This window comes from Colossoma macropomum, unplaced genomic scaffold (genome assembly GCF_904425465.1).
Source record: "Colossoma macropomum unplaced genomic scaffold, Colossoma_macropomum, whole genome shotgun sequence".
Classification (NCBI taxonomy): Eukaryota; Metazoa; Chordata; class Actinopteri; order Characiformes; family Serrasalmidae; genus Colossoma; species Colossoma macropomum.
In genome coordinates this window covers 39,744,612-39,769,927 of record NW_023494789.1, presented here as the reverse complement: position 1 = coordinate 39,769,927, position 25,316 = coordinate 39,744,612, and the positions used below count along the sequence as shown (strand labels likewise).

The 25,316-nt window shown below is 38.6% G+C and overlaps 2 protein-coding genes across 3 annotated transcripts; both read right to left on the bottom strand.

The window, feature by feature from the left end:
• Positions 1-203: 203 nt before the first annotated feature.
• hyal1 (hyaluronidase 1) lies at positions 204-6,687 on the bottom strand. Its single transcript, XM_036571306.1, has 4 exons — positions 6,560-6,687; positions 2,942-3,858; positions 2,759-2,848; positions 204-1,656 (listed from the first exon to the last, which is right to left on the bottom strand). The coding sequence occupies exons 2-4, from the start codon at positions 3,854-3,856 to the stop codon at positions 1,312-1,314; spliced, it is 1,350 nt and encodes a 449-aa protein (XP_036427199.1). The 5' UTR covers positions 3,857-3,858; positions 6,560-6,687; the 3' UTR covers positions 204-1,311.
• Positions 6,688-9,643: 2,956 nt separating this feature from the next.
• hyal2a (hyaluronidase 2a) lies at positions 9,644-18,839 on the bottom strand. 2 transcript variants are annotated; one of them, XM_036571304.1, is made up of 4 exons: positions 18,575-18,839; positions 16,735-17,710; positions 15,028-15,117; positions 9,646-12,405 (listed from the first exon to the last, which is right to left on the bottom strand). In XM_036571304.1, exons 2-4 carry the CDS (start codon positions 17,662-17,664, stop codon positions 12,016-12,018), a joined length of 1,410 nt encoding a protein of 469 aa, XP_036427197.1. In that variant the 5' UTR covers positions 17,665-17,710; positions 18,575-18,839; the 3' UTR covers positions 9,646-12,015. The 2 variants fall into 2 exon arrangements, with proteins under 2 accessions (XP_036427198.1, XP_036427197.1); XM_036571305.1 differs by lacking the exon at positions 18,575-18,839 and having other exon boundaries at positions 9,644-12,405; positions 16,735-17,672.
• Between the last annotated feature and the right edge of the window lie 6,477 nt (positions 18,840-25,316).

Genomic DNA, 25,316 nt, shown 5'->3' with positions numbered 1-25,316 from the left:
TTTGCCTTTCAGTGGAGAATCTCCTTTCAGAAGGCCGTGTTGTCCAGGACTAGGCTTAATCCTTGTTTGGGAAGCAGACCCTCAGTGCTCGTTCACACAAGCTCTACAACATATGAATCATGCATAATGCTGACAGCATTCCACAATGAGTGTAGCGATGATGACAGACAGTACTTTTTACAAGAATTTTACTTCCACAATAAATTATTAGTAGGTCACACAAAACTACAGCAGTGTACGCTTATTGATCATCATATTTGGACAAAGTGTTTTTTGGTTAATGCATATACATAAAACAAGCAGAAGGCACAGACTGTAATTTACAGTTAAAATGAAATGATTAAAACTACTGTTAACACCTGCTAATTATGAACAGTTAGGACCGGCTGAGACGGTTCCTTCCTCTCTCTTTCAAGTAAACTTCCTCATTCATAAATACTCACAATAATACTCTGTTTAAGGAAATGTTAATCTCATCATGAGCTTCATTTCGGGCCATCGTATGCAGTAAACTTGGCTGTGCTGTAACGTTTACTGTCTATTGTAAGACCATTGCATGGCCTTTTATTATTAAAGGGGAATTCCTCTGATTTTTCAGAACATCTGTAAAACTCAGTCTTTAAGATGTAAACAAAGTCATTCTGAAACAGTTCATTGTAGAGAACCTTACTGATTCAGATTACTTTATAATAGTGGTGATAGGAACCAGGGGTCTCAAAGTGTACCCTGTGAATATAAACACTTTATATGCTAACTAAACTAGCCAGTGAATCTACAGCTGTCTTTTGAGTTTTCATATTTAATGCTGATAATGGTTTGATAATCATTTTCTCTGGGTGCTGTTTTGCCTTAGAACACACTGCATGTTCCTCTCCGCTGTGACCAGATATGAAAATATAATTTAGGCTGACTCCTTATTTCATAACGATCATACAACAGTGTCTCTGACATCTGACAACATATTTATAATCATTCAGAGTAATAACTTTCCGTGAAGTAGCTGTGAGTAACTGTTTCCTGTCACGACACTGTGAACAATTCTGACTCAAACCACTCAGAATGGTTCTGTTTGTACCTTAACGATTTAACTGTCCAGATATTTTGAAAAATAAAAGAAATACTACTTTATGCCTTTTCTCTAAAATCTCCTCAGCTGAGCCTGAGACGGACTCGAGTGAAGCTTTTACATCCTTCTATTTAAACACATTCATGTAAACCAGACAGGTTTCAGCAGGGGTGATTGCACAGACAGAAATTCTTCCAGTTTAATTCTCAAGTTCTAAATATGTTAGTTCATATTCTCTCTCAGAGCTAGCTGGCAACCGGCTTCTGGCAATGCTCACCTTCCCAGCCTGGGAAACACTGGCACTTAAACAGCTCTATAAAATGTTTCCTCTCTCTTTTATCACTCATCACCCTCCTCTGTATCACATACGGTGGACCGCCGGAGGCCTCATCTGAAAGATCAGCTCTGCGAATGATGGTCCACTCGGCTGGGTCTAGATGGAGGTAGGCCCCGGAGCCTGAGTCTTTGCGTTGGCATCGGCCCCGAGACGAGCACAGAGTCCGGCTGCACATGAATGCAGCTTCGGTCACGTTTACCACGTATCGGCCCAGAGTGGAGTCCAGGTAGTCCTTCACTGCTTGACAGGTGTCCTGGAAAAGGGAAAGTAGTTCCAATAAGTCTGTGTCACAGATAACAATGCAAATCCAACTTCACAATAAAAACTGTTTTATATATATTTTTATATATATAAAACATATATATAAAAATATTATATATTTTTTATTATTGTTTAAAAAAAAATATATATATATATATATAATTACTTATTTCACATGCAATAATAATGAACTTTAAAATTTTACATACTATTTCCCAAAAGTTATTTTAAGATACTTTATTCGAAATTTCAAGTATTCTGTGAACAAGAAGTAAATAAAATGATAAATAATATACTTTAGTTCTCTACATTTCCATGAATTTATTGAAGTTATCTGTTTTGAGATTTGATCTCCACTACTGAAATATGACAAATTTTAGATTTACATTTTATTATAACTTTATTCTCATTGCTACACAGCTTTTTCTCCAGTTTAACTGGCAGCTTCCTAGTTTCCTACTAATTAGTGAAACCCGTGACACAAGATTAGCATATTAGAATAATTTTATATGAACATTTTATGATTCTGCAACCAAATTGGATTTTATTATTGAAAATATTGATTCCAAGATTGTGGCAACAAGAAAATGTAACTTTTTCCCAACTCAGACACCTTGAATTAAACTATGCAAAGCAAAATTAAGGTGTACAGAAATAAAGGCAACAATTTATTATTATTCAAACTTCCAAAGCACTTCAAATCAACTTAAAATCAACCCTGTTCTACTTTTTACAATATAAAGTAAGCACTGTATCAGCGTATTATAATTATCTATTTACAATTAATCAGTCAAGTTATCTGCCTCAAGCTTTGATCACACTTTTGAGCTTTCTCAGTCACTTTTAATCATCTCTGCTTATTAATCTGGACAAAATAAAAATGTCTTTACAGCTTTCTACCATCTACTAATTATGCAGAACCTGTGATGTTGTCTGAGACTACAATATTAGACAATTTGCTCCATGCAAATTGGTTTTCTAATATTACCAATGTTGATCCCAACTTTTTAAATTATGATTCACTTTTATTCACTCATTTTTTCACAGGAATAATTAAGGTTGAGAGAGTGTTCGCTCTGTTGTGAGTGCCCCACCTTGCTTTTAGAGTAGTTTGCATCTCCCCATAGAACAATTCCTGCTGCCCCTAATGCAACACTCTCTCCAATGGTATTAACCAGCTCCTCCTTAAAAACACAGACAAAAGTAGAACATAAATTCATAGATCATGACACTTTGGGGCAAAAACATTAATAATACATAGTCATTTTTTAGCTGACCTGTGAGAGGAACTCTAGCGAGTAGGTAAAGGCAATGCGGGCATAAGGGATGACAGGGGGCTTGATGGGAGTCACCTGCTCTCTCACCCTCAAGCCCTCCAGGATTCGATATCGGGAGTACAGCAGAATATCACGGTCGTGATCCTTGAGCATCAGATCCAAGTAAATGTCAGGATACAGAGCCGTGCTCACGTTCCACAACCAGGAAAGCATGTCATTCCTTTTCACTTCCAGTGGTGGGCACTCTCCAGTGTAGGTCTCGTTCTTCTTGTACTGGTAGTTGTAGCAGCAGGGAAAGCCATAGAAGCCCCATAGCCCCTCTGGCCGTTCCCTTCGTCCCAGCTTCAGGGTCTCCTCCATGAAGGCCCGTGCTGCCCCTTCAAAGTCTTTTACAGCTTCCACTTCTATCTGCTCTGGGTTCCAGTCTGGATGTTTGGCCTTCACCAGTGCCCTGGAGCCTTTCCAGTACACTTCCTTACTGTCCCAGTTCCGTTCCCACAAAGGCCTCCAGCTCTCCCAGTCCACCACGGCCAGCCCTTGGAAGCCCTGATCTGGGATGGCCTTCCGCAGGTCGGAGTCAGCTTGCCAGATGTGGTCACTCAGGCTGGCGTTCTGAGGAACCCCTCCATACACTGCTATGTTCTCCTTATCATAGTGAGGATAGAAGCCCAACTTGCCTGAGTAGAAGATGGTAATGTTACCACCAGTGAATGTCTGGTTCTGGTTGTGGACAATATCGAAAACACTCAAGTCAAGTTCAACACCATAGCGAGATGCACACTGCTCAGTGGGAGCGTTCCATACTGTGAAGAATGGGAGGTGAGACAAGGATTTAAGTGAATGGACCAAGACAGGAGAGGTCATGAAAACGCAGAGGAAGATCAGAGGACACGTCCAGCAGGCAGTAGCACCCATACCTGGAAGCAACATGGGGACATGAAAGGAGAGCAAGGAAAACCTCTGCAGTTAGATGAGTCAACTCAATTTAAATGTAAATTAAGGTGACTCAAAGTCTAATTTCAAAAGGTAATTTCAATGATGGGAGCCAATTTGTTTTAACAAAGGTATATGTTATACTGAACAGCCCATTATCCATAATAATCATCCACTTCAAGCAACACTGGGTGCCTTCATGTGAGACAAGAAAGGCAAATAGAATGTGTGCGAATTCGTCCTGCTGTAATTTATACATACTGTATTAAAGCAGCAAACAAAGCATCTTCGTTACCTTATAAAGTGTAAAACGACTGATTTATTAAAGCATTTGTCCATGTATCATATATCATTCATGTATTGTATTTTATTTAGACGTATTTGTATACATGTAGTTTATCGTACTACATAAGAACATCTCCTCCATTTCCGTGAAGAAATGAAAAAGCAACAAACTCAATGCAATAGGCTCTATATTCTCTCACCAGTTCCCTCACAAGTTTTGCGCTGCAATTGCAAGAAGCAGGGCCTTTTTGGTGACATCATCACGCAGCCTTGTTAGGACTGTTCCAACTGTGTGACCAATAGGCTACTAAGGAGGAGTCTTCACAGGACAGTCCCACAGAGGTCCTGCCCTACCTCGGCTGCAGCCTAGGCTCTGGAACGCAGCTTAACTGTCCATTCTGGTTCCTGCAGCTTAAAATCCCGAGTGCTTGTGCAGCCCATTAACCTTTGCCAAGGCACTGTGGTCACTTGTGGAACCAACCAGACGGAGTGAGGAGGACGAAGAAGAGGGATAAAAACCATATGTGTTGCTGTCGATTTGCAGTCTTTTGAAATTACTCACATCATGCTTTTGTCATCCCCGGGTACTGAACCCAGCGCTATGATTGGTCGAACTCTTTTTCTTCTGTTTTTCGGAAGGCTAGACGCTGCTGCCTCTTTCTGTTAGATTTGAGTACTGCATGTGCACAATTGAACTCACAGGCATCACCAGCTTTTTGTGTATTCAAATCGTACCAGTGGACTTAGTCAAAGCGCGTATCTGCTATACAAAATGCGTAAGGGTCGGCAGGTCTGTAACTGCCATTAACTCAAACAACTGCAATCAGCAATTAGGTCTAAAGCCTCGCCACCCTAATTGCTATCCCAAACATGACCTCAAAATAAAAAATGTACATAAATAAAACAGATTCTTATACTAATGTGGATATATTCTGGTTTGGCCATTAGAGGTTAAAGTGAAGGGATGTGGAGGCAAAGGAGATTGATGCGCAGGGACAGATGGAGGTCTAAGAGGAGGACAGCATGTCAAGGCAGCACCAATTCGGAGGACACCCCATGATAGGGTAAACTTTCTTTTTTTCTGTATTGCACAGTAAACTGTAGTTCAGAACAGCTGGAACAACAGACAAATCTGTTATTAAACAAATTATTGTTTAAATACACATTATGGTTTTGATAATGTCAGTGCACATCTCTATATAGCAGTATTAGAAACTACAGAACATATATGAAACCAATACTGTTGTCATTAATTTTGCACCAATCATATATCACCATCAGATATTCTGTGAATGCAACTTTGCTTTATACATAATTAGGTGGTGCCACACCCCTTAATGCTGCTGCCCTCCTTGTGCCCCCCAATGTCTACAATCCTGAACACGCCAGTGGATCCACTAAACTTCATCCTGAATCCTGAGGTCCTCATGGAATTCAAAACTGGAAATGTGGGGTGTGACTGCTGGTCACTGCATACAGACCTGCTTATATATATTCATAAATGCAAGAATTTGGTGATTCAAACAGACTAACATTATATCAGGGAATCTTTTCTAGCAGCACCATCCTGACTTTGTTTTAGCCCCATTATGACTTGTATCTTTATTTCTTTAAAGGGGAATTCCACTGATTTTTCAAAAGTTCTGCATAATTCAGTGGCCGAGATGTAAACAAAGTCATTCAGAGTGGTTTGATATGAAATGGTTCATTGTGATAGGAACCAGAGGTGATGATGTCTACAATGCAAATATAGCCAGTCTATTTACTATGAAAAATCTCCAGTGAACCTACATGTCTTCTGAGTTTTATATATAATGTTGATGATTGTAAAATAGTGGTCAGTCTGAAAAAATAAGCTTTCTTTGGGGACTATTTTGCCTCACAACACCTTTTTGTTCGTTTAAGACCAACAATTTTATCACTAAACTGCCTTGAAACAGTGTCTCAGGCATAAGGCAATGTATTCATAAACATTTCATGTAGTAATTTTCTGTGGAGGAGCTTCTTCTGTGGAGGCATTAAACTCTTCAGACGTCTGGTTCCTACCACCATCACTGTGAACATTTCTGACTCGGTAAGTTTCTCTAGGACGAAGCATGAAAGACTTCGTTGACACGTTAGCCATTTAATTATGCAGAAATTTTGAAAAATAGGTGGAGTTCCCCTTTAAGGAGACCAACTTCCAGTCTAGTGAAGTTTCTAAGCCCATACGGCAGTTTAGACACACAGTGTGTTCGAGAAACACCAGTATTTCAGTCGATGAATCTCTACTTGAGAGGAACAAGTCTGACAGTGAGTAAAGTGGAAATAACACCTAAAACCGCCGGTATTAAACCGCGTTCTCGACTGAAACACGTTCTAGACTACAAACAGTGAAGAGAACATAGTTTTCAGGCTTACCTGTCGCCTATTGCTCGTCGGCTAGGCTAATTATCAATGACCATAAAGGGAAACGTAACATAGTAACAACTCGTGACTAGACTGGTTTTAAAACGGGGGAAATAAAATGAGGAACCGAGTCCCTACTGTCAGCAGAGGGTGGAGTGAGGAGAGAGGCGGGGCGGAGCTGGGAGAACTCAAAGGGGGACTCCACCGGCATTTCAAAAATTCTGCGTTATCAAACGGTCAAGATGTAAGCAGTCCTTCAGAGTGATTTGATGTGAAATGCTCCGCTCTAGAGAATCTTGCCGAGTCAGAACTGTTCACAGTGGTGATAATAGGAACCAGACGTTTGAAGAGTTTAATGTCTTTAAAAGCGCCCTTACAGAAAGTTATCACACGAAACGGTTAGACCTACGCTGCCTGTTGTCCGACACATTTTATTATAATAGCTTTGTGGTAAAGTTTTGGCTCAAAAAGTATTTTAATTGATTTACATTAATCCATTCACAGTGGATGTGTGAGATTTTTCAGATTTGTGACTATTTATGACAGATTTATTTATTTATTTATTTCAGATTTATTTTACCATCATCAACATTAAAACTCAGTAGACACGTGTGGGTTCACTAGTGGTTTTGGATAGTGAATAAGATGGCTATATTTCTCTTGTAGACATTGTGACCCCTGGTTCCTATCACCACCACTGTAAAGACATTTAAGTTTCTCTACAAATAATCATTTCACATAAAACTACTCTGAATAACTGTTTACATCTGAAGGATTGTATTATTCAGAACTTTTGAAAAATTGGTGGAATTCCCCTTTAACCAGAGCTAGGGCTGTTCGTGTCCAGAAATGGTGAGTCGACTCCGATTCCGATTCTAAGTGACAGGAATAGATGGAGTCGATTCCAACAGATGATTCCACAGAATTATTTTCTCGATGCCAGATTCCAAAAATGAAAACACAAAGCAGGAGATCTGGCAAAATAAAAGTACATGGCATGAATGACATGTCTGGACATATTAAAGGGGAATTCCACCCATTTTTTAAAACATTGACATTATTCCATTGTTGAAATGTAGTAAATCATTCACATGTGGTCTGATCTGAAATAGTTCATTGTAGAGAAACATATTGAATAAGATTTCTTTAAAGTGGTGGTGATAGGAACCGGGGTCGTGATGTATGTAACAGAAATATAGCCATTTTATTAACTATCCAAAATGACCAGTGGACCTGCACATGTCTTCTGAGTTGTATATGTAATGTTAATAATGACAAGTTATCTAGCTGAAGAAACAAGTTTACTAGGTACTATTAGGTACTATTTTGCCTAACAACACCCTGCATGTACCCCTCCACCATGAAGGAATTAAAAAAAAGGTTTAGGTCAAAACCTCATCTCAAAACTGTAGTAAAACACTGTCGCAGGTATCAGGCAGCATATCTGTAGCCATTTTCACATAACAAAATCTTATCTGAAGGTTTTTTTAGAGGCATTAAACTCCTTGGATGTCTGGTTCCTATCACCACCACTGTTAACATTTCTCACTCTGTAGATTTCTATAGAATGTGGCATTTCACATTAAACCATTCTGAATTGACTTTGTTTACACCTTTTACACCTTAAAGATGTAATTACACTGAAATTTTGAAAAAATTGGTGGAATTCCCCTTTAATTTCAGGTACTGCCTCAGTTGTTCCACAGGAACACAAGGCAGGTCAGAGAGCTAACGTTAGCTTAGGGAGAGTATATGTTTCAGCACCAGCTAAGATTATTGCAAGACTTATTTCTGTTCATAATTGTACACTGTAATAGGTTTTATGTTGCCCAAGCCAAATTTCCTGCTCTTTCTGCACAATTTTGTGTTTTTAGGGCTGTTCAAACACACCTGGTTCAACACAGGCGTGAGGAAACTTCAACATCAGTGTTTGGAATCGAGTCCAAAGCTTTAGAGTCGATTCGTGATTCCCAAATGCCTGGATTCAGAGAGCTGATTCTTTCTGGGATCGACTCCCATCCCTAACCAAAGCTCTGTTCACCACATGGAGCATATTCCTGAATTCATTAAGATTAGAGACATTCAGAGAGTGGTTAAGGAGAGCTGAAAGCTCTGCTTGCCCTGCTGTTCCACTAAAATTACTCTTGTATGGTTTAGCAGACTTGGATAGTTACTGGTTCCAAGTGCAGTTTTGCTGAGTTTGTACTTTTCCTATGCTTCAAATGATAGTCTTATTAAATATAATACACATTTTTACAAAAAAACTTTTTTAGTTCCATTTCACATCTTGTTCCTAATTCCTTTTTTATTAGTTTCATTTCATTCTTTTCTACTGGCCTCAGTATCTGCACTGCTTAGTTCTTGCTCCCCTTTAAGGTTTAATGTTTCATTTTACACCACAATTACCACAACAAGAAAACCGACAAACTTGCACTTCGCATGCTGAAAGCAGACACAGCCACTGCAGATCTGTTTGAGGAGTTAATGCTCTTTTACTCCTCCTTAATTTGTTCTTTGATGTCATCTACGTGACTCATTATTCCACTGAAGTAAAACTTTTACATGAGTACTGCTAATAAACACTAGACTTAAAAGGGAATAAATGTATAATGAAAACGGTTAAGAAGTAAACAAAGTCATTCAGAGTGGTTTGGTGTGAGCTCTGTTTTAGAGGAACTTACAGTCAGAACTGTTCACAGTGGTGGTGATAGGAACCAGACGTCTGAGGAGTTTAATGCCTCTAAAAGCTCCCACAGAAAGTTACTACAAGAAATGGTTAAGAATATTACCCAATACCGGAGACAGTTGTATGACAGCTTTTAGTGTGAGATATATTTTTTAAACGCATTCAGGGCTAAGAGAGATATGTAGGACAGAAACTTGTACACAATGAAAACTACATTTTCCAGATTCACACTATTTAAAGCTTGAGGGATTTTGTACACTAAATAAACTAAACTTTACAGGACAAGGAAAAAACTTACTTTACTCTTAATGTAAGTCAATGGAACCACACCTTTTTCCAAGTAATTCTGAGTCATTTTTTTTGGTTCATTCATTATGAAATGTACACACAACGTAAAGGGCAACAGGTATTTTCAAATTATGTCAAAATCTGAAAATCAAAAGTGAAGAGGCTTTGTTCCGACAGCAGTGATGTGTAAAGGAACTTACTGAAACTACAGTTGTTGCAGTTGTGGTTTGTATTCCGAAAATATATAATATAATATAATATAATATAATATATCTTGCATATTGGTGAGCTCAGCCTATTTCTTTCTGCCTCATTTTGCTGCTACAGTGCAGTTCAGTCCCTAGAAAGAAAACTCCCAATGAGATCAGCTACAGGACACAAATATAACTCCTTGGCATGTGAAGGCCTATAATTGTGGCTTGGCGTGGTACAAACAGTGGCCCTTTGCAAAGCAGGTCCAAGTAGTACAGTTTCAAACAATGTGTAAGCACTTCTCTTTATGTAACTTCACCATATTAGTTCAGTGACTGCACTTGTATTTATACAATAAATAGCAAAAATACATGTTGTTCCATTGTGATAATTATATCAACAGCTGTTGTGAATCACACACACATAATAAGGAGAATCCTTTTGTTTTGCAGACAGTTGGCTTCAAATAGCCAGCAATGGTCCGTGTAATGTTCAGTTGCTGTCTTGGAAGCCATTTATTAAAGGGCCCATATCATAGTTTTCTTCTTCTATTTGATTTTTTCCACCTGAGGTTTGCTTATGACATTTGTGTGGGTTTATGTACCAGATACAGTTATTATTCACTTTGGACCATTTTCCAACCTCTGTTTTTGTTACTGTGCCTTTAAGACTGATATATGTAAATAAACTCTATTCTGACTGGCCTCATTTAAAAGGAGTCTGGCCCGAAACACTCCTTATAACTTCAGTGTGAATGGGCAGAGCTAAACTGCTGTAAACTAGCAAGTGGATATATGTAAATGTGTTTGCTTTTGTGACATCGCAAAAACAATGAATTTAAAATGGGCTGCTTTTGCAGCTTGTTGTGCTCATATGGACTGTCTGCTTTTTTATACTACATCAAACTTGTGAAAAAGTGATTTGAATTCATTTTTTTCATGATATGGGCCCCTTAAATAGACCGAAATGACAAACAGAATGTAGTAAATCCTCTGCAGTCCAGATGTGTCCAACTTATATACACTCACACATCCAACAGTTCGGTCAACTGATATTCCCTAAGATAAAGCAATGGAAAACACAAACACAGCATCAAATATTACATAACACATACAGCATGTCTTGTGCGTAGACATGAAACAGGAACAGAGAATGTAAACCTAAAATATCGTCTGAATCAGGACTATATGACAGCAAATAATAATCCCTTAGTAGTCTTTCAGCAACCGACTCGCCACCTTACAGCAACACAAAATTATAAAGTGTCTTTGTGTGCGTTTCATTTCTTCAAACATTTCCCAGCATCAGAAGACAAAAACTACCCCATAAAGATGAAAATCCATCACTTATCAGTATGACTATCAGTAACTGCAGGGCAAGGCTGTCATTACAGTCTGATGAAAGACTGTAATCTGCCCTTGGATTCATATCTGTGACAATAAACAAAAGTGCTTATTTGGACTCAGAGTTTCCTGTGTTTATATCCTCGCATTTCATCTCGGAACACTCTCACTTGGGAAGATGACTTATGCCCCTTTCACGTTACATAACCTTTAAATGTCTGCACCCATAACACCTTCCACATCACAGGATCTCAAAAATAAAGCACAGACGAACCACATTTGCTTGTTCTTTGGATTGTTCTTTAAAAACTGGGTTCTTCTGCAGCATCTCTCCAGGGAACTCGTTTTGGCACCTTGTTGTTTAAGATTGCAGTGCTTTAGAATGACATTCGTACGATGCAACGCTTCAGCACTGATATTTCAACTCCTGAAATACCCCAAAATACTCATAAAGTTATTAAATTACAGTGACAATCACATAAAAATGCAAGGCATTAGCAGCTCTACAGCAGAGGGGCACTCTTAAAAGCACACTGCATAACAAGGCAATGCTTCACTAGTATCACAAAAACAAACAGCAGTATTCAGGTGAGTGTCCATTAAGGGGTGTAAATCTATGACCGCACAATGATTCACTTACATTTCAATATTTTTAACGCATCATGAAATCTCAGATTTCCCCCCTGACTTGATTCCAATTTGACTATTTTTAGGACAATTCAGAATTATTTAATAAATACACTGAAAATATAAATGTGACCAGTGGAGCCATTTACACTACAGTAGTATTTACAATATGTTCTCTGTACTAGAATCCAGACCTAAAAACAATGAACCAAACTTTGTAAAACAAACTTTGATTTGTAAAAATAGCCCGAGGAGTCAAAACTATACTAAAATTTAAAATATTGATGCATTTCAACACCCCTAATGACCGTTACGCAGAAGTGTAGGCTCGATCAGCCCAGTAAAGTGAGCAGCAGTGGGAGCAGGCAGTACCCCAACAGTGCCTGCAGTCTGTGCCCCCCTCCTTTCTGACATAGGGGATCTTGCAGCTCGCACTTATCCCCCTGGTAGCCGCTAAAGCACTGGCACATGAAGTACTCCCTCATCCACTGCAGGTCCGAAATCCTTGGTTGCCCCGTCACTTTCAGGCCGCTGCCCTGAGCCACCACAGTCTGGCTCTGAGCGTTCAGGTGCAGATAGGTGTCAGTGTCTGGGTTCCTGCGCAGGCAGCGGCCGTGGGAATTGCACACATAGTTGCTGCACTGCTCTGCTGCTGTAGACACGTTGAGGAGGTAGCGGCCCAGCAGCCCCTGTAGGTACTGGTTCAGACTGCGACAGCTGGCCTAGAGAGAGAGAAATGCTATTTTTGTAATATTACATCAATCAAAACATTATAAAGTAACTTTTGTACAAACAATTGATTCTTTACAGTCTGACCCACAGTTAAAGACAAACACCCAGAAATGTTAAAAAATACACATATTTTCTGGCTTAATATGATTTTCAATTCAAGATTTAAGTTGATCAGAAAACCAACCATTGAATTTGGTTACGAACTTTTATTTTTTCAAATGAATTTTCATTTTTTAAACTGTTTTTAGGAAGCCACTGACTGTAAAAAAGTATACTTAAAGATACTTAATTTATATATATATTTACATATATTATATATATATATATATATATATATATATATATATATATATATATATATATATATATATAGTGGTGGATTACTTCCATGGGTACAAAGTCTACAGAATTTTCAAGTTTAATTCAATATCAGTGAGATATTTGTGATAACACACAAACATTCATGTTATTATATTTATAAACCATACATTTTTATATATAAACAGTAAATTCTTTTAATATTTTAAATTGTAGTATAAATGTATTTGCTATAAATAGAGAGAAGCCTGCACCAAAACCCTGCAGTTTAATGTACTGCCTGTCCAAGAGCACCTGATCTAACTCATGACTCGTGTTGAGGTGGAGAATAGTTGAAAATGTGCAGAGGAGGTAAACAAAAGTAAAGTTGGATCCATTGTTGGTAATGGAGTAAATGAGGCCGTTGTGTGAATGCTGCTAAAAAGTGGTAAAAAACTGAAGCCCATGGTTATATTTTTGAAACACTGACAAAAATGGCTCTAGATTTCTGTGGGTACATCTTTTATTTACTTATTGTGATTCTTTTATTACTAAACATCTTTGGAATGAAGAAAAAATATCACAGGCCAAATATTTACAGGCCAAATTTGCTCCTAAACAAAGCAAGGGTGTCAACAGGAGGCAGATATGTTGTAGATTTTGATGTTATGTTATGATAGTTTAGAGTGAGTTTAGAGTGTTGAGATGTACTTTAAATGACATTTGGTCAAAATAAGGTAGGAATGGAGTCCTTTAAACAAGTGTTGCAATTTTGCAACAGAGGGTCTTCAAGACTTAAAATGTGTTGATTCTACAGAGCTGCAAAGGTATACTACATGGACTGATCCAGCTCAGAAAAATACCAGTTTTATTTCAAACCAAATATTGCAAAGTAGATTGGCCTTGTGCAAAATGGTGATCTTATTAAATAGTGATTTAATAGTGCAACTGAGCTATAAATGATATAAAACCCTGAACCCCCCTCCTATAAACCCTTATGCAGCATATCCCAATTTCCAATCCCCAAAACAGAAATATCAGCATCAACATCACAAAAACAGACGTTACTGTGTACAATACAGTACCGGCAATAGAGAATACTGTCACCATGACAATTTCTGACACTGACACATGTTGTTGAGTGACATTTGCATGCCTGTAGACGGAGCTTAACTGCAGCAAGCAACGTCTCGGTTGTGTGGGATTACTTCACGCTTAAGACAAGCAGTAGCAAAAGTGCTCACTGCAAAATCCAGTTTAATTAATCATTTAAAGATCAGCCATGCCAAAGAGCACAATGACGTTTGTAGCTCTAAACTAAAATACTGAAAAAGTGCAACTGTATAAATATGAGGATTTATAGGCACCTATAAACCTTAACTTTCACTTCAGATCAAAACAGAACCCTAATCCCAAAATTACTGCTAACACTGTTATACTGATATCAACTGAGTTTTACAAGATAGTTTGATAACAATTGAGCATCTGTAGATAATCTATAATCTATATCTATATTATACAGTTGTTACCAGAAGTTTGAAACCCCCAAATTACATATTTTGTTGATTTTCTAAATCAAAATAAGTGCATATCCTCTACAGGGAACTTAAATATGGCATTTCCCAGCAATTCTAAGGGCACAACTGTATTATGCTATTATGTTAAATTCAGCAAATAAATAGTAATTGTGCATTAAGATGTGCAGAAGCGAGTTCTCAGTAGAGGATGTGTTAACTTATTTTCACTTAGAAAATCAACAAAACATGACATTTGTGCCCCAACAGATGCGTATGATTGTATCTATCAAAAAAGTTAACCAAAAGAATAGTTCATAATATAACAGATCTAAAATGTATAAATATAAATATAAAAATATATGCAATATATATGAAAATCACAGATTTATGTTCTATTCATATATACATTTACTTCATATATACACAAAGTTGTATTATTCTAAACCTCTTACTAAACCTCTTATTCTTTCTGATATCATCTGTGATGTTCATATATATTTCATATATATATATATATATATATATTTAAAATTATACATACATATATATATATATACATATATATACATACATACATACATACATACATATATATACATATATATATATATATATATATATATATATATATATATATATATACATATATATATATATATATATATATATATATATATATCATTAATCATTATGCCAATTTCTACAGCGCACAGGTATCTCAACAACACATGGCTACAGATTACAACAGGGCATGTATTACTGATTTTGAGGTAAGTGTGATTTGATGCAAATGCTTACGTTGCTACTGGCGTAACTGGCATCCCCCCAGAGTATGATGCCGGCAGCCCCCAGTGCCACACTTTCTCCGATGGTGGAGACTAGGTCTGTCTGCAGAGAGAAACAATAATCAATGACTGGTGCTTGGCAAACCTTTTAACCAATCACTGGCCTTTTTACTAGCTCTAACTGCATTCAGAAATTCCGAATTGGCTATTTTAGTTGGCGACAAGTTTGCACATCCGCTCTTATTTTAGTAAGGAAATAGCCAGAGGACTGGTATGATGGGTGGTGGTGAAAAATGCGACCAGCACCCTTCCTGCATACACACACATATGCACAAACACACACACTAGTTGGAGCAGGAAAAGGCTGCGGATAGAGATAAGGGGTGAAGGTTAAGTTTAGGGTACAACAGCTTTATGGAAAATTGTTCTGAAGACCAAGTGGAAAAATATGATGGTATAGCAAGTTCACCTACGCAGTCATTGGCAAGGTACGGTCAGCTGCACACAGAATATTATAGAATATTATAGCCTATAGGATCAGTCTTCATTTGACATGTGACAATGCATCACATTCTGTTTCTGGAAGGAGGTGACAGAACAAAAGGAAGGCTGGACAAAGCCTGTGTTGACCAGATTGTTTTGACCAAGCCAAATTCGAGTGAAATTGCAACATGTGAAACTCTAAGAAAAGAAATTAGCATGTTTCTCCACATTTTCTTGCTACTGAGCTTCATCATTATTATTCACAGGCTTCTTCAGTACTGGAGGGACAAAACCACAGAACTGAGTGTTTTCCACTGCCTGATGGTCTTAATCTGACTCGACACATCAGACAATTAGCAAACCTTTCTTGAGTTGAATGAAATCATTTGGCCATGGAAAACGTTCAGAGTTTAAAGTGGAAGAGCACTGACTTTTCAAAGTTTCTGCTTTGCTTCAGGAGAAGCTTGCAGAGCAGAGCTGGATGGTATGTGATATTGCGATTGCGATACGTTTTTATGATACACGATTTGTCACAATAATTCTTCTTTCTTTTCATTTAATGCCTCTAAAATTGGCCTCACAACGTTTTTTAATAAATGGTTACGAACATGTTGTAGCCTCATGCCTGAGACGTTGTACAATAGTTTTGTGATAACATCTTTTTTTACAATCCATGCATGCAAAGTGTTAAAAGGCAAAATATTCCCCAAAGGCCCACTGCTCATTTTGAATGAATGAATAAATGAATGAATTAATAAATAAAATAAAATATAATAAAATAAAATAAAATAAAATGGCTATACTTGTGTTGTAGATATAACGACACCTGGTTACTATCACCACTAGTATAAAAGTCAGTAGTTTCCTCTACAGTGAACCACTTCACATCAGGTCACTCTGACTGACTTTCTTCACAGCTCATTGATTGAATTACACAGAGGTTTTTACATTTTTTTTTATTCTTCTTTGACAAACCTATGATACCTCTGAGTATCAAACCTCTGAGGTTTGGCTTAAGTCTATGACGCATCACAACTAGTTTAGAGGTCGAATCCAAAAAGTCAAGCATTCTCTGTCTTAGAAATCCAGCTTTGAAGTGATAATCAAATAATGTCTTCTAGTCAACTGATATGAGTGATAGAGATAAAAGGAGACAACTAAGCAAATAAATAAGGCGGAGTCTGCTATATAAATTAATCTACACTCATTGATCAGAGTATGTCAGTTACATCCTCACCTCAGAAAGCAGCTCCAGCTCATTGGCATACGTGGGGCGGGTATAGACAAAAACCGGACGTGCCGGTCCTTCTCCCACTGACGCCAACCTCATGCCCTCCTTCACTCTGTTCCGCACAAACTGGCGAGCGAAGGGTGTTGAATGCAGCACCGACCCTATGTAGATAGAAGGGAAGAGGGCTGTGCTTTCAGTCCACAGCCACTTCAGCTGGTCATTCCGCGCCATCTCTGGGTCCGGACAGCGGCCCGAGTAGTGCTCCAGGCTGGTGTGGTAATTGTGGTTGTAGCAGTCGGGGAAAAGATAAAAGCCCCAGAGCTGGTTTGGCCGCAAGCTTTTGGCCTGCCGCAGAGTCTCCAGCATGAACCTACGGCCTGACGTCTCAAACTCCTGCTGGGCCACTTTGTTGACACGGCCCTGGTCCCAGGTTGGGTTCTTTTTGAACACCAAGAGCCGCGACTGGTTCCTGTAGATGTTCTTGGCATTCCAGTTCCGTATCCAAAGAGGACGCCAATCCTCCCAGTCTATGACGGCGAGGCCCTGTGCGTTCGGGTCACGAATGTACTTTTTGATGCCTTCGGGCATCTTCTCGAGGTGATGTGTCAGGCTGGCAATTTGAGGCAGTCCACCGTTAACTGGAGTGCCTGATTCAAAATATGGGTATAGGCCCAGACGGTCTCTGTAGAAGATGGTGAGGTTCTGTCTGGTGAAACCCTCATTAGGTGAAGCCACAATCTGGAACATATCCAGCTGGAAGTGAACGCCATGACGGGGTCCACAGTCCTCTGTGGGGGCATTCCAGGCTAGGAGCAAAGGCTTATTAGGGTACAGAGGACCTCTTGTGGACTTAAGATTTTGGGCGACGGCAACATAGTCCAAGACTAGTGGAACCAGCAGCCAGATTTTCCATTTGGACAGGAACCAGTTAGCCATAACTTTAGTGTTGTGTTTACAGCAACAGCTTTGCTTCTGTTAATGTCTGGTCAGAAAAAAAGAAGGAAAACGTCTGCATTCTTGTGTAGAGTTCTACCAACACGATTGCTTCATTCAAGAACCACAAGCACTTCTATTTAAACTGGAAGAAAACCCATAAATAATCATTCTGGACAAAATAAATGCAACAAATGAAGGTTCAAGGAAAGATTTGCATCTTATTTAAATAATTTGGTTCCAAGAAAAGTTATTTATCAACAGCACAGACCTTACACTGCTCTCAGTTACATTCAGAGCTCATAAAACACAAGGCACATGCCACACTCTTAGAAAAGACGGTTCTTCAAAGTTCTTTAGTAAAGGGAATGGTTCTATTGAGAACCATGAGTTCTATATAGAACCTTTTCGCACTTGGCTCCTTGCATGGTGAAAAGGTTCTTCGGATTGACGGAGAATGTGTTGCATATGGTTCTACATAGCACCAAAAGGGGTTCTGCTATTGTTACGATGACAAGCTTGTAACAGTGGAAGAGCCCTGTTGGTGCTGTGTAGAAGCATTTTCTATACAGAACCATACACAACACACTCTCCATCAATCTAGAGAACCATTTCACCATGTAAAGAACCGTTTAAGCATGAAATGGTTCTATATAGTCCTCAAAGTTCTAAACAGAAGCACTGCTGAAACATACTTTACTAAAGAACCCCTGAAGATCCATAGGAGGGAAGATCCTATAGGAGCCTCCTCAAAGAAAACAGGCCTGAGTGACAGTGACAGATTCTGAACAACCATCAGCCCTTGAAGCTAAATTCAGACCTAAACGCGAGGCGAGACGTCTTACTGCAAAAAAAAACTCCATATAAGAAAGAAAAGAAGGAAGGAGTTTAGAAAGAAACTCCATTTTCTTACCACTGACATCAGAAACGGAGAACATGCCCGGATAGATAAAGGCCCCCCGGTTTCTGAGGGTTAGAAGCGGACGCTGCTCTGTTACCTCAGGCACCCACTCAGGCAGCAGGGGTTTCAGACTGTTTTACATACTGAAAACACGCGGTTTTAAAATTAGAAAACCTAAAAATCCCCCTTCTCATCTCCTCTCTCTTAAAAGAAGTACTTAAAAGTAACTTCTGCAGTTGTCGTAATGTTTAGAGAGCTCATCGCCTCTCTCCCCTCTTTCATTGATAATGGGGATGGGCGGAGCCAGAGGACTACTGTGTTTATAGAGGGCCGTTAGTGGGCGGGGATTTCAAAGAGAGCCAATGACTCTGCAGGTGGGCGTGGTCAAGTGCCACTGTATTCACAGAGGGGCGGGGCTTTCTGTGCGTCCTACTGTCTTGTGATGTAGAAATTAGAGGAGGAAAACACGTGGAAAGTCTTCTTCACCGTCAGCTGTGATTCCTTAACACCAGATGTGGTCTGTCCACTGAATGTACACGCAGCTACCAAGAGAGCCACGCACACAGTGAAAGTAAATCAATGAATTAAAATTATGAAAAGATGATGTCAGATGATGAGTGACGTCCAGAATGGTGAACAGAGATAGAGGCGATTCCATAATGAATGAGAAAGATGTTAAACATTGACAGTTAAACGTCTGGAAGTTAAAAACATCCAGAATGCCTTGTGTTTGAAACTTGGTGATTAAATCAAGCACGTAACTAAATAAAAATAAATAAATGATTACAGCATTTAATTTGAGAACTTTTTAGTGTTATAGCTTTTGGTGATATGGTGTTTCAATCTATAGTGTATTTAAATGGATTTTAATAAAATAAATTGAAATTAAGTTCAAATAACCAATATCAAACTTTTGAAAAATGTGTGTGTATGTGTGTGTGTTTAGATACATAAATATATGTAGAAAACCTTGTATCTTCATTTTTGTTGTTCAGTTTTTGACATAATTTGAAAATGCATGTTGTCATTTACATTGTGTGTAAATTTCATGAAGAATGGACAAAAAGAAATGACCTAAAACGACTTGGACAAAATTCTGGTTCCATTGACTTACACTAAAAGTAAAGTAGGTTTTTTCCTTCTCCTCTGAAGTTATCATTTTGGAGATATGGGGTGTTTTAATGACAACAGCGATATATTGTATTCCTTACAGATGTTAGAATTCAAAAAGCTATTTATCTGGGTAATAACCATTTATTTGCTCACAAAAACACTAATATTAGCATAAATACAAATCCTATTAATACACTAAGTGGTGATTTTGCATTTGTTAGTGTGATCGCCTCTCGCTGTGGCTGCCCAGCATTATTTATGGTTATCCAACACCTGCGGTCTCATGAAGCAGAATTTCTTGCTTAGCCAGTTATCTTTAGGTTTACTTTAATCTAAACGTGGCTTTTCTGTCTCAGGATGGTGGATCAATCACTTTTTCATCGTCATAGCAACTTATGCTGTATGCTGAATCTGCTCCAGGGAAGGTTAAGTTTGGGATTTCAGATCATAGACAGTTATTGGACCAGTCAAGGCCAATCTACTGACCAATCAGGGATTGATGGAGGTGTATCTGTCTGGTTACTTTTTTTCATGATGTTTTCTGCATCAGTAACATGATAATATCATGGTGTGTTCTGAGTGAATAATCCGCTCCTCTCTGTGCCCTCCTCCGCTTCTGTGGCAAGAAGCCACTTGTGTAACGTAGGTGTGACGCACATCCGAGAGGTGAGTGGGAGTAGGTGAGGGCAAGTAAAAAAAAAGAACTGAATCAGGACTTTTATCAGATGAAGCAAATCATAGTACATAATTACGAACATTACGAAGCAATTATCAGTAAAATAAGCATGAAGCCTAACAGTGGTGCTGTTCTTACTGTTAAAAATGCTTCATTTTCTGCATATTTACATAGTTTTATTTTTCCTTCCTTGAAAAAAGCTGCTCCTCACGTCTCATGTGTTCATAAACATTATGCTTTCATGTGCATGCAGACAAGGATTAATCATAGTTTGAGTATCTAAACCTGGGTTAACAGAGAAATTGTGTTAGATATTATGTTAAATCGAGTGTGCTGGTGATAAATTTATCAAATGATACAAATAAAAAAAAAATGTAACAAATATGTGATGGCTGGGGGCGTTCAGGAAACATCTGGAACCAAACTTTGTTCTTCAAATCTGCTTCCCAAGATATCAGCACTATAATCAATGAGAAGGATGTTGAACATTGACAATCAAGTTAAAAATTAACATCCAGAATGCCTTGTGTTTGAAACTTGGTGAGTAAATCTTGGACAAGCACACAACTAAATAACACTAAATAAATAAGTACAGCATTTAATTTAATAACTTTTTGGTGTTATAGCTTTTGGTAATGTGGTGTTTCAATCTACACTGTAGTTAAATGATTCTGATTAAAATGAATTGAAATTAAGTTAAATAAGCAGTGATATCAAACTTCTGAATGCTATGTGTGTGTGTACATATATATATATATATATATATATATATATATATATATACACATACATATATATGTGTGTATGTGTGTGTGCGTGTGTGTGTGTGTGTGTGTGTGTGTGTGTGTGTGTGTGTTGCATGTATGTATGGTGGGATGATGGTTCTTCAAGGGTTTTAGTAAAGAAAATGGATCTACACTGAACCACGAACACTCAAACAGCACGATTAAGGGGCTCTTTGCATTGTTAAATGGTTCTTCAGACATGTGTTAAGCCTGTAACAACAGAAGAGCCCCTTTTGGAGCTATATAGAACCCTTTTCAAAAAGTTTCTATACAGAACCATACAAAACACATTCTCCATTAATCTGAAGAACCACTAAACAATGCAAAGAACCATCATGCAAAGGGTTGTTTAAGTGTTCATAGTTCTATATAGATCCATTTTCTTTAGTAAAGAACCCTTAAAGAACCATTTAACCAAGTGTGTACTTGAAATGATTACTGTATTTATTCCCACTTGCATTTATTCTAATGCTGTAGTGTTGCTACAATAAAACACTCTCAGTGCTGAGACAAGGTACTTTGGGGGTCTAAGACTTTTGCATAGTATTGTATGTATTATTTTAATTAAACACATGTGAGAATGTAATATTTTCAACCGATACAAAGTAAGGGCATGTTCACTGTGGGAAGACCCGCTGTCCTGCATGAGAGGATGTGTGGAAGTCAGGAGCCTCGAGGGAGCACATGACAGGTAGGATATGAGGTCACTGTTGGCCTGCGCTGTTCCTGTAGCTAACTGTGTTCCTGGCCAAGAGTGACCTGCCCAGATCCTGTTCCGCCATTTCTCCTCGTTTCTGCTGACTCGCCTAATGCTTCTGTATGTGGTCTGTGTGTGAGAGAGAGACAGAGAGACAAAGAGAGAGAGAGAGAGAGAGAAGGCTTCCTTCCTCCTGACACTTCCCACTCACCCTGGAAAAGCCTTTACATCAGGGCTGCTCTTGAGCTCGCCGGGCCAGGAAACTGTAACAAAGTGAGGGGAACTGAACTCACACACACCCTCTGCTACTCACACCCCGGGAACACGAACCCACCCGTCCTAACACAATAGGAGAGGACAGAGACATCAGCTGCCGCTCATTCATTCTCTTTGTTTGTTTTCATAGAAAGACACTCAGCTAAATCGGTGCCAAAGCAATGTCATCTGCATGTCACTGTCAGGGAAGATACATGTTTTGGTGTTAGGAGGTTAGCGGTTAGACGCAGACTCTCCTTGTTAACACTATTAGTGTTTCGATAAGGAGGTCACACAATACAGACTGTGAATTGGATTGAAATTGTTTTTATCGCTCTATTAAAAAACAGTTTGTTCTGACTGGACAATCTGATTGGTTGAGGAGCATTCAGACGGTGCACAGTGGAGTGATGTAGTTATTGCTGTGTTTTTTTGTTTTTTTTAACAATAATTTTACCATTCGTCTGATCATCAGCTGCTTCAACGTGCTTTATGGCGCAGATAACTGTTATTGAGTTTCTACTTAAGCACATACACAAACACACATTATCTAAGTCGCTTATCCTTCTGAGTCACACTGGGATGGTGCTGGAGCCTATCCCAGCGGTCATTGGGCAGAAGGCAAGAAATACCCTGGACAGGTCACCAGTCCATCGCAGGGCTTTAGCACATACATGAAACAGAAAATGATAGATAACTTCTATAAAGTATGTGGCCTGCAGCTCATTTGGTCAGATTCTGAAGAAGAGTGTGAATTCTGGGTGGGCAAGATGAAAAGATTTTATCACTATGGTCATACGCCACAATATGATTTTCTGAGCATACAATGGATATTGTTAGTACTTAAAGAACACTGGACTGTATGCTTTATTACATAGTTTGTCTTAATTGGATTTAGAGCAGCGCAGTGTGTGAAATGTAAAATAAAAATTATATTAATAGTTTTTGATAGAATTTTTTAAATGTGGCCCTTCTGGACCATTTTTGTTTGTTCCAACTTCAAATCAGAAAAAAATTTTTGTGTATCATGAAAATGTCTCTATGTATCATGATGTTTTCGCTACATCGTCCACCCCTAGAGTGACCGCAGACTGACATCGAATTCCGAACCTGTCGTTGCCACTAAGCTAGCTTTTAAGTCAACAGCTGTGACCAAACAACTGAACAAACTGGGATCAGTCAGAAACAGAATACAATTGAGCAAACAGGATGAGCTGTGAAATGCTTTACAGACTGACTGGAATAAAACCACATTCGAGTTAATCCAGCAAACTGAAAAAGCTGAGCCAAACTTTATTCTGAGACAGTTTTTGGCTCCATCTGTGGAGCAAAAGGCTAACACTTGTACTCATTTTGGCAGTATTAAAGCACATTTGATACAGTGTTCAGGGCTCCTTTGCTTTACTTTTCTTTGTTTTGCAGACCTTTTGTACAAAAGCAATAGATACGAGAGGAAGTGTGTTTTCGCAGATAACATCATGGCTGAGATTTGATAGCAGGTGTAAGCAGAATGCAAGTAATATACATTATCCACTTTGTGTGTACTTGAAGTTATTTGTCCTCTAAAAAATGACTAGTTCGTGGTAATTATTTCATTTTTTATTGCATCAACCACTGCAGCCTTGTTTTTTTGCGACTGGACAAAATGTATGCTGAATATGAAAATTTCATACTTCTGTGTTGAGAACTGTGGTGCAGAATCCACAAACCATATCATATTATGAAATCTCTTGTGAAGACCAGTTTTCAGTTCCCAAATTAGGCCTGGGCTCTACTTCATTTTCAGCCAGGGGTGCCCAAACTTTTTGTTGTGGTGGGCCAATACAAAAGATACACAAAGTATATTTTGTTACTAACTACTTCAAAAATACAATTTCAGAAGGAAAAGATAGAAAACATGTCATATATATATATTTTTTTTAAATATAGTTCTCTTATTAGGTGAGGTGGAGGAGTTAGGGTAGCTTTCTGGTGGGCCAAGTTGAAGTAAAACATCCTCACGAGCCAACTTTGGCCCACAGGCCACACTTTGGGCAGCCCTGCTTTAGGCTCTATACAGTGTCATAAAGTCTGCATATCTAATACTGTATCTCTGTCCCACATGGCCTTTGCCATGCCCTTCAACCCCCCCCGCCCCCCCACCTCCCATCCTGCAGGCGACTGTGATCTTCCACACTCATAAATCTCATCTGGTTGGTCCTTACGTTCGCACTTCATTGGGTAGCTGAGTTATCAGTGTTGGTGATAGTGCACAGACATAGCATCCTGTTCTAGCATGTTCACACCATGTGTGGATGGGTGGAACCACCATCTCCAGCGCTTTCAGAGATCCCACTGTATCCGGTGTGGGCCCCTGCTCGATTGCTCCAGGCCAGCCCCACCCCCGTCTTTTATGCTGGGGCCGGGCAGCTGGTTTCAATGGAATGTACCTTCAAGTGCTGGCCCAGCTCTGATAATGCGTCTATTGCCAGGACGATAAAGCAGAAGCCACTGAAAGACCCTCCCAGCGGGTGGGCTTCAAAGCAAGGGAGGAAATACAACAAAGAGCTTAACCTCTGGCCTTTCCACCTTACCGCACCCACATTCCACAGCCTGGACAGAGACCGGGGTAGAGACCGCAAACATGTCTTTCCCTGAAGCTGTGGATGACAAACAGCCCAAAGAGATAACATGGGGGCGAGAATATTGATCCAGGAAGAGCAACTTTTGAGACCATTTAAATTCCTGAAACAATAAGCTACACAGATTTCATTGTAAATGTTATATAATAGTCGTGTGAAATCGATTTAACACCTCAATATCTAAATGTACTGTTCAGTTATTAATCTACTGTGAGCTATTAACTACTATTAGAGCTATTTATACTCATAATGTACTTATTATATATACTTATGCATTTATATTCTTATCAACTATTAGAGCTATTTATACTTATTATGTACATATTACATACACCTATATATTTATACTATCATTAACTACTACTAGGGCTATTTATGCTTATAATGAACTTATTATAAATATTTACATATTTATGCTATCATTAACTACTATTAGGGCTATTCATACTTATTATATCGCTGCTGTCTGAACAATACCTTGTACCTCCAAAATGAAAGAAGGCAAAAAAAAATAAATTAATGTAAGTCGATGTAACCAAATTTTTTTTCCAAGTAATTTTTGGTCATTTCTTTTGGTCCATTCATCTTGAAATTTACACATAATGTA

Excerpts from the sequence above, each read along its gene's own strand:
- hyal2a (XM_036571304.1), bottom strand. The coding sequence starts at position 17,664 with ATGGCTAACTGGTTCCTGTCCAAATGGAAAATCTGGCTGCTGGTTCCA. Across the intron at positions 15,118-16,734 it reads AGCTGGAGCTGCTTTCTGAG|ACAGACCTAGTCTCCACCAT; the intron begins GTGAGGATGTAA and ends TTCTCTCTGCAG. Across the intron at positions 12,406-15,027 it reads CCAGTTACGCCAGTAGCAAC|GCCAGCTGTCGCAGTCTGAA; the intron begins GTAAGCATTTGC and ends CTCTCTCTCTAG.
- hyal1 (XM_036571306.1), bottom strand. The coding sequence starts at position 3,856 with ATGGGTGCTACTGCCTGCTGGACGTGTCCTCTGATCTTCCTCTGCGTT. Across the intron at positions 2,849-2,941 it reads CGCTAGAGTTCCTCTCACAG|GAGGAGCTGGTTAATACCAT; the intron begins GTCAGCTAAAAA and ends TGTGTTTTTAAG. Across the intron at positions 1,657-2,758 it reads CAAACTACTCTAAAAGCAAG|GACACCTGTCAAGCAGTGAA; the intron begins GTGGGGCACTCA and ends TCCCTTTTCCAG.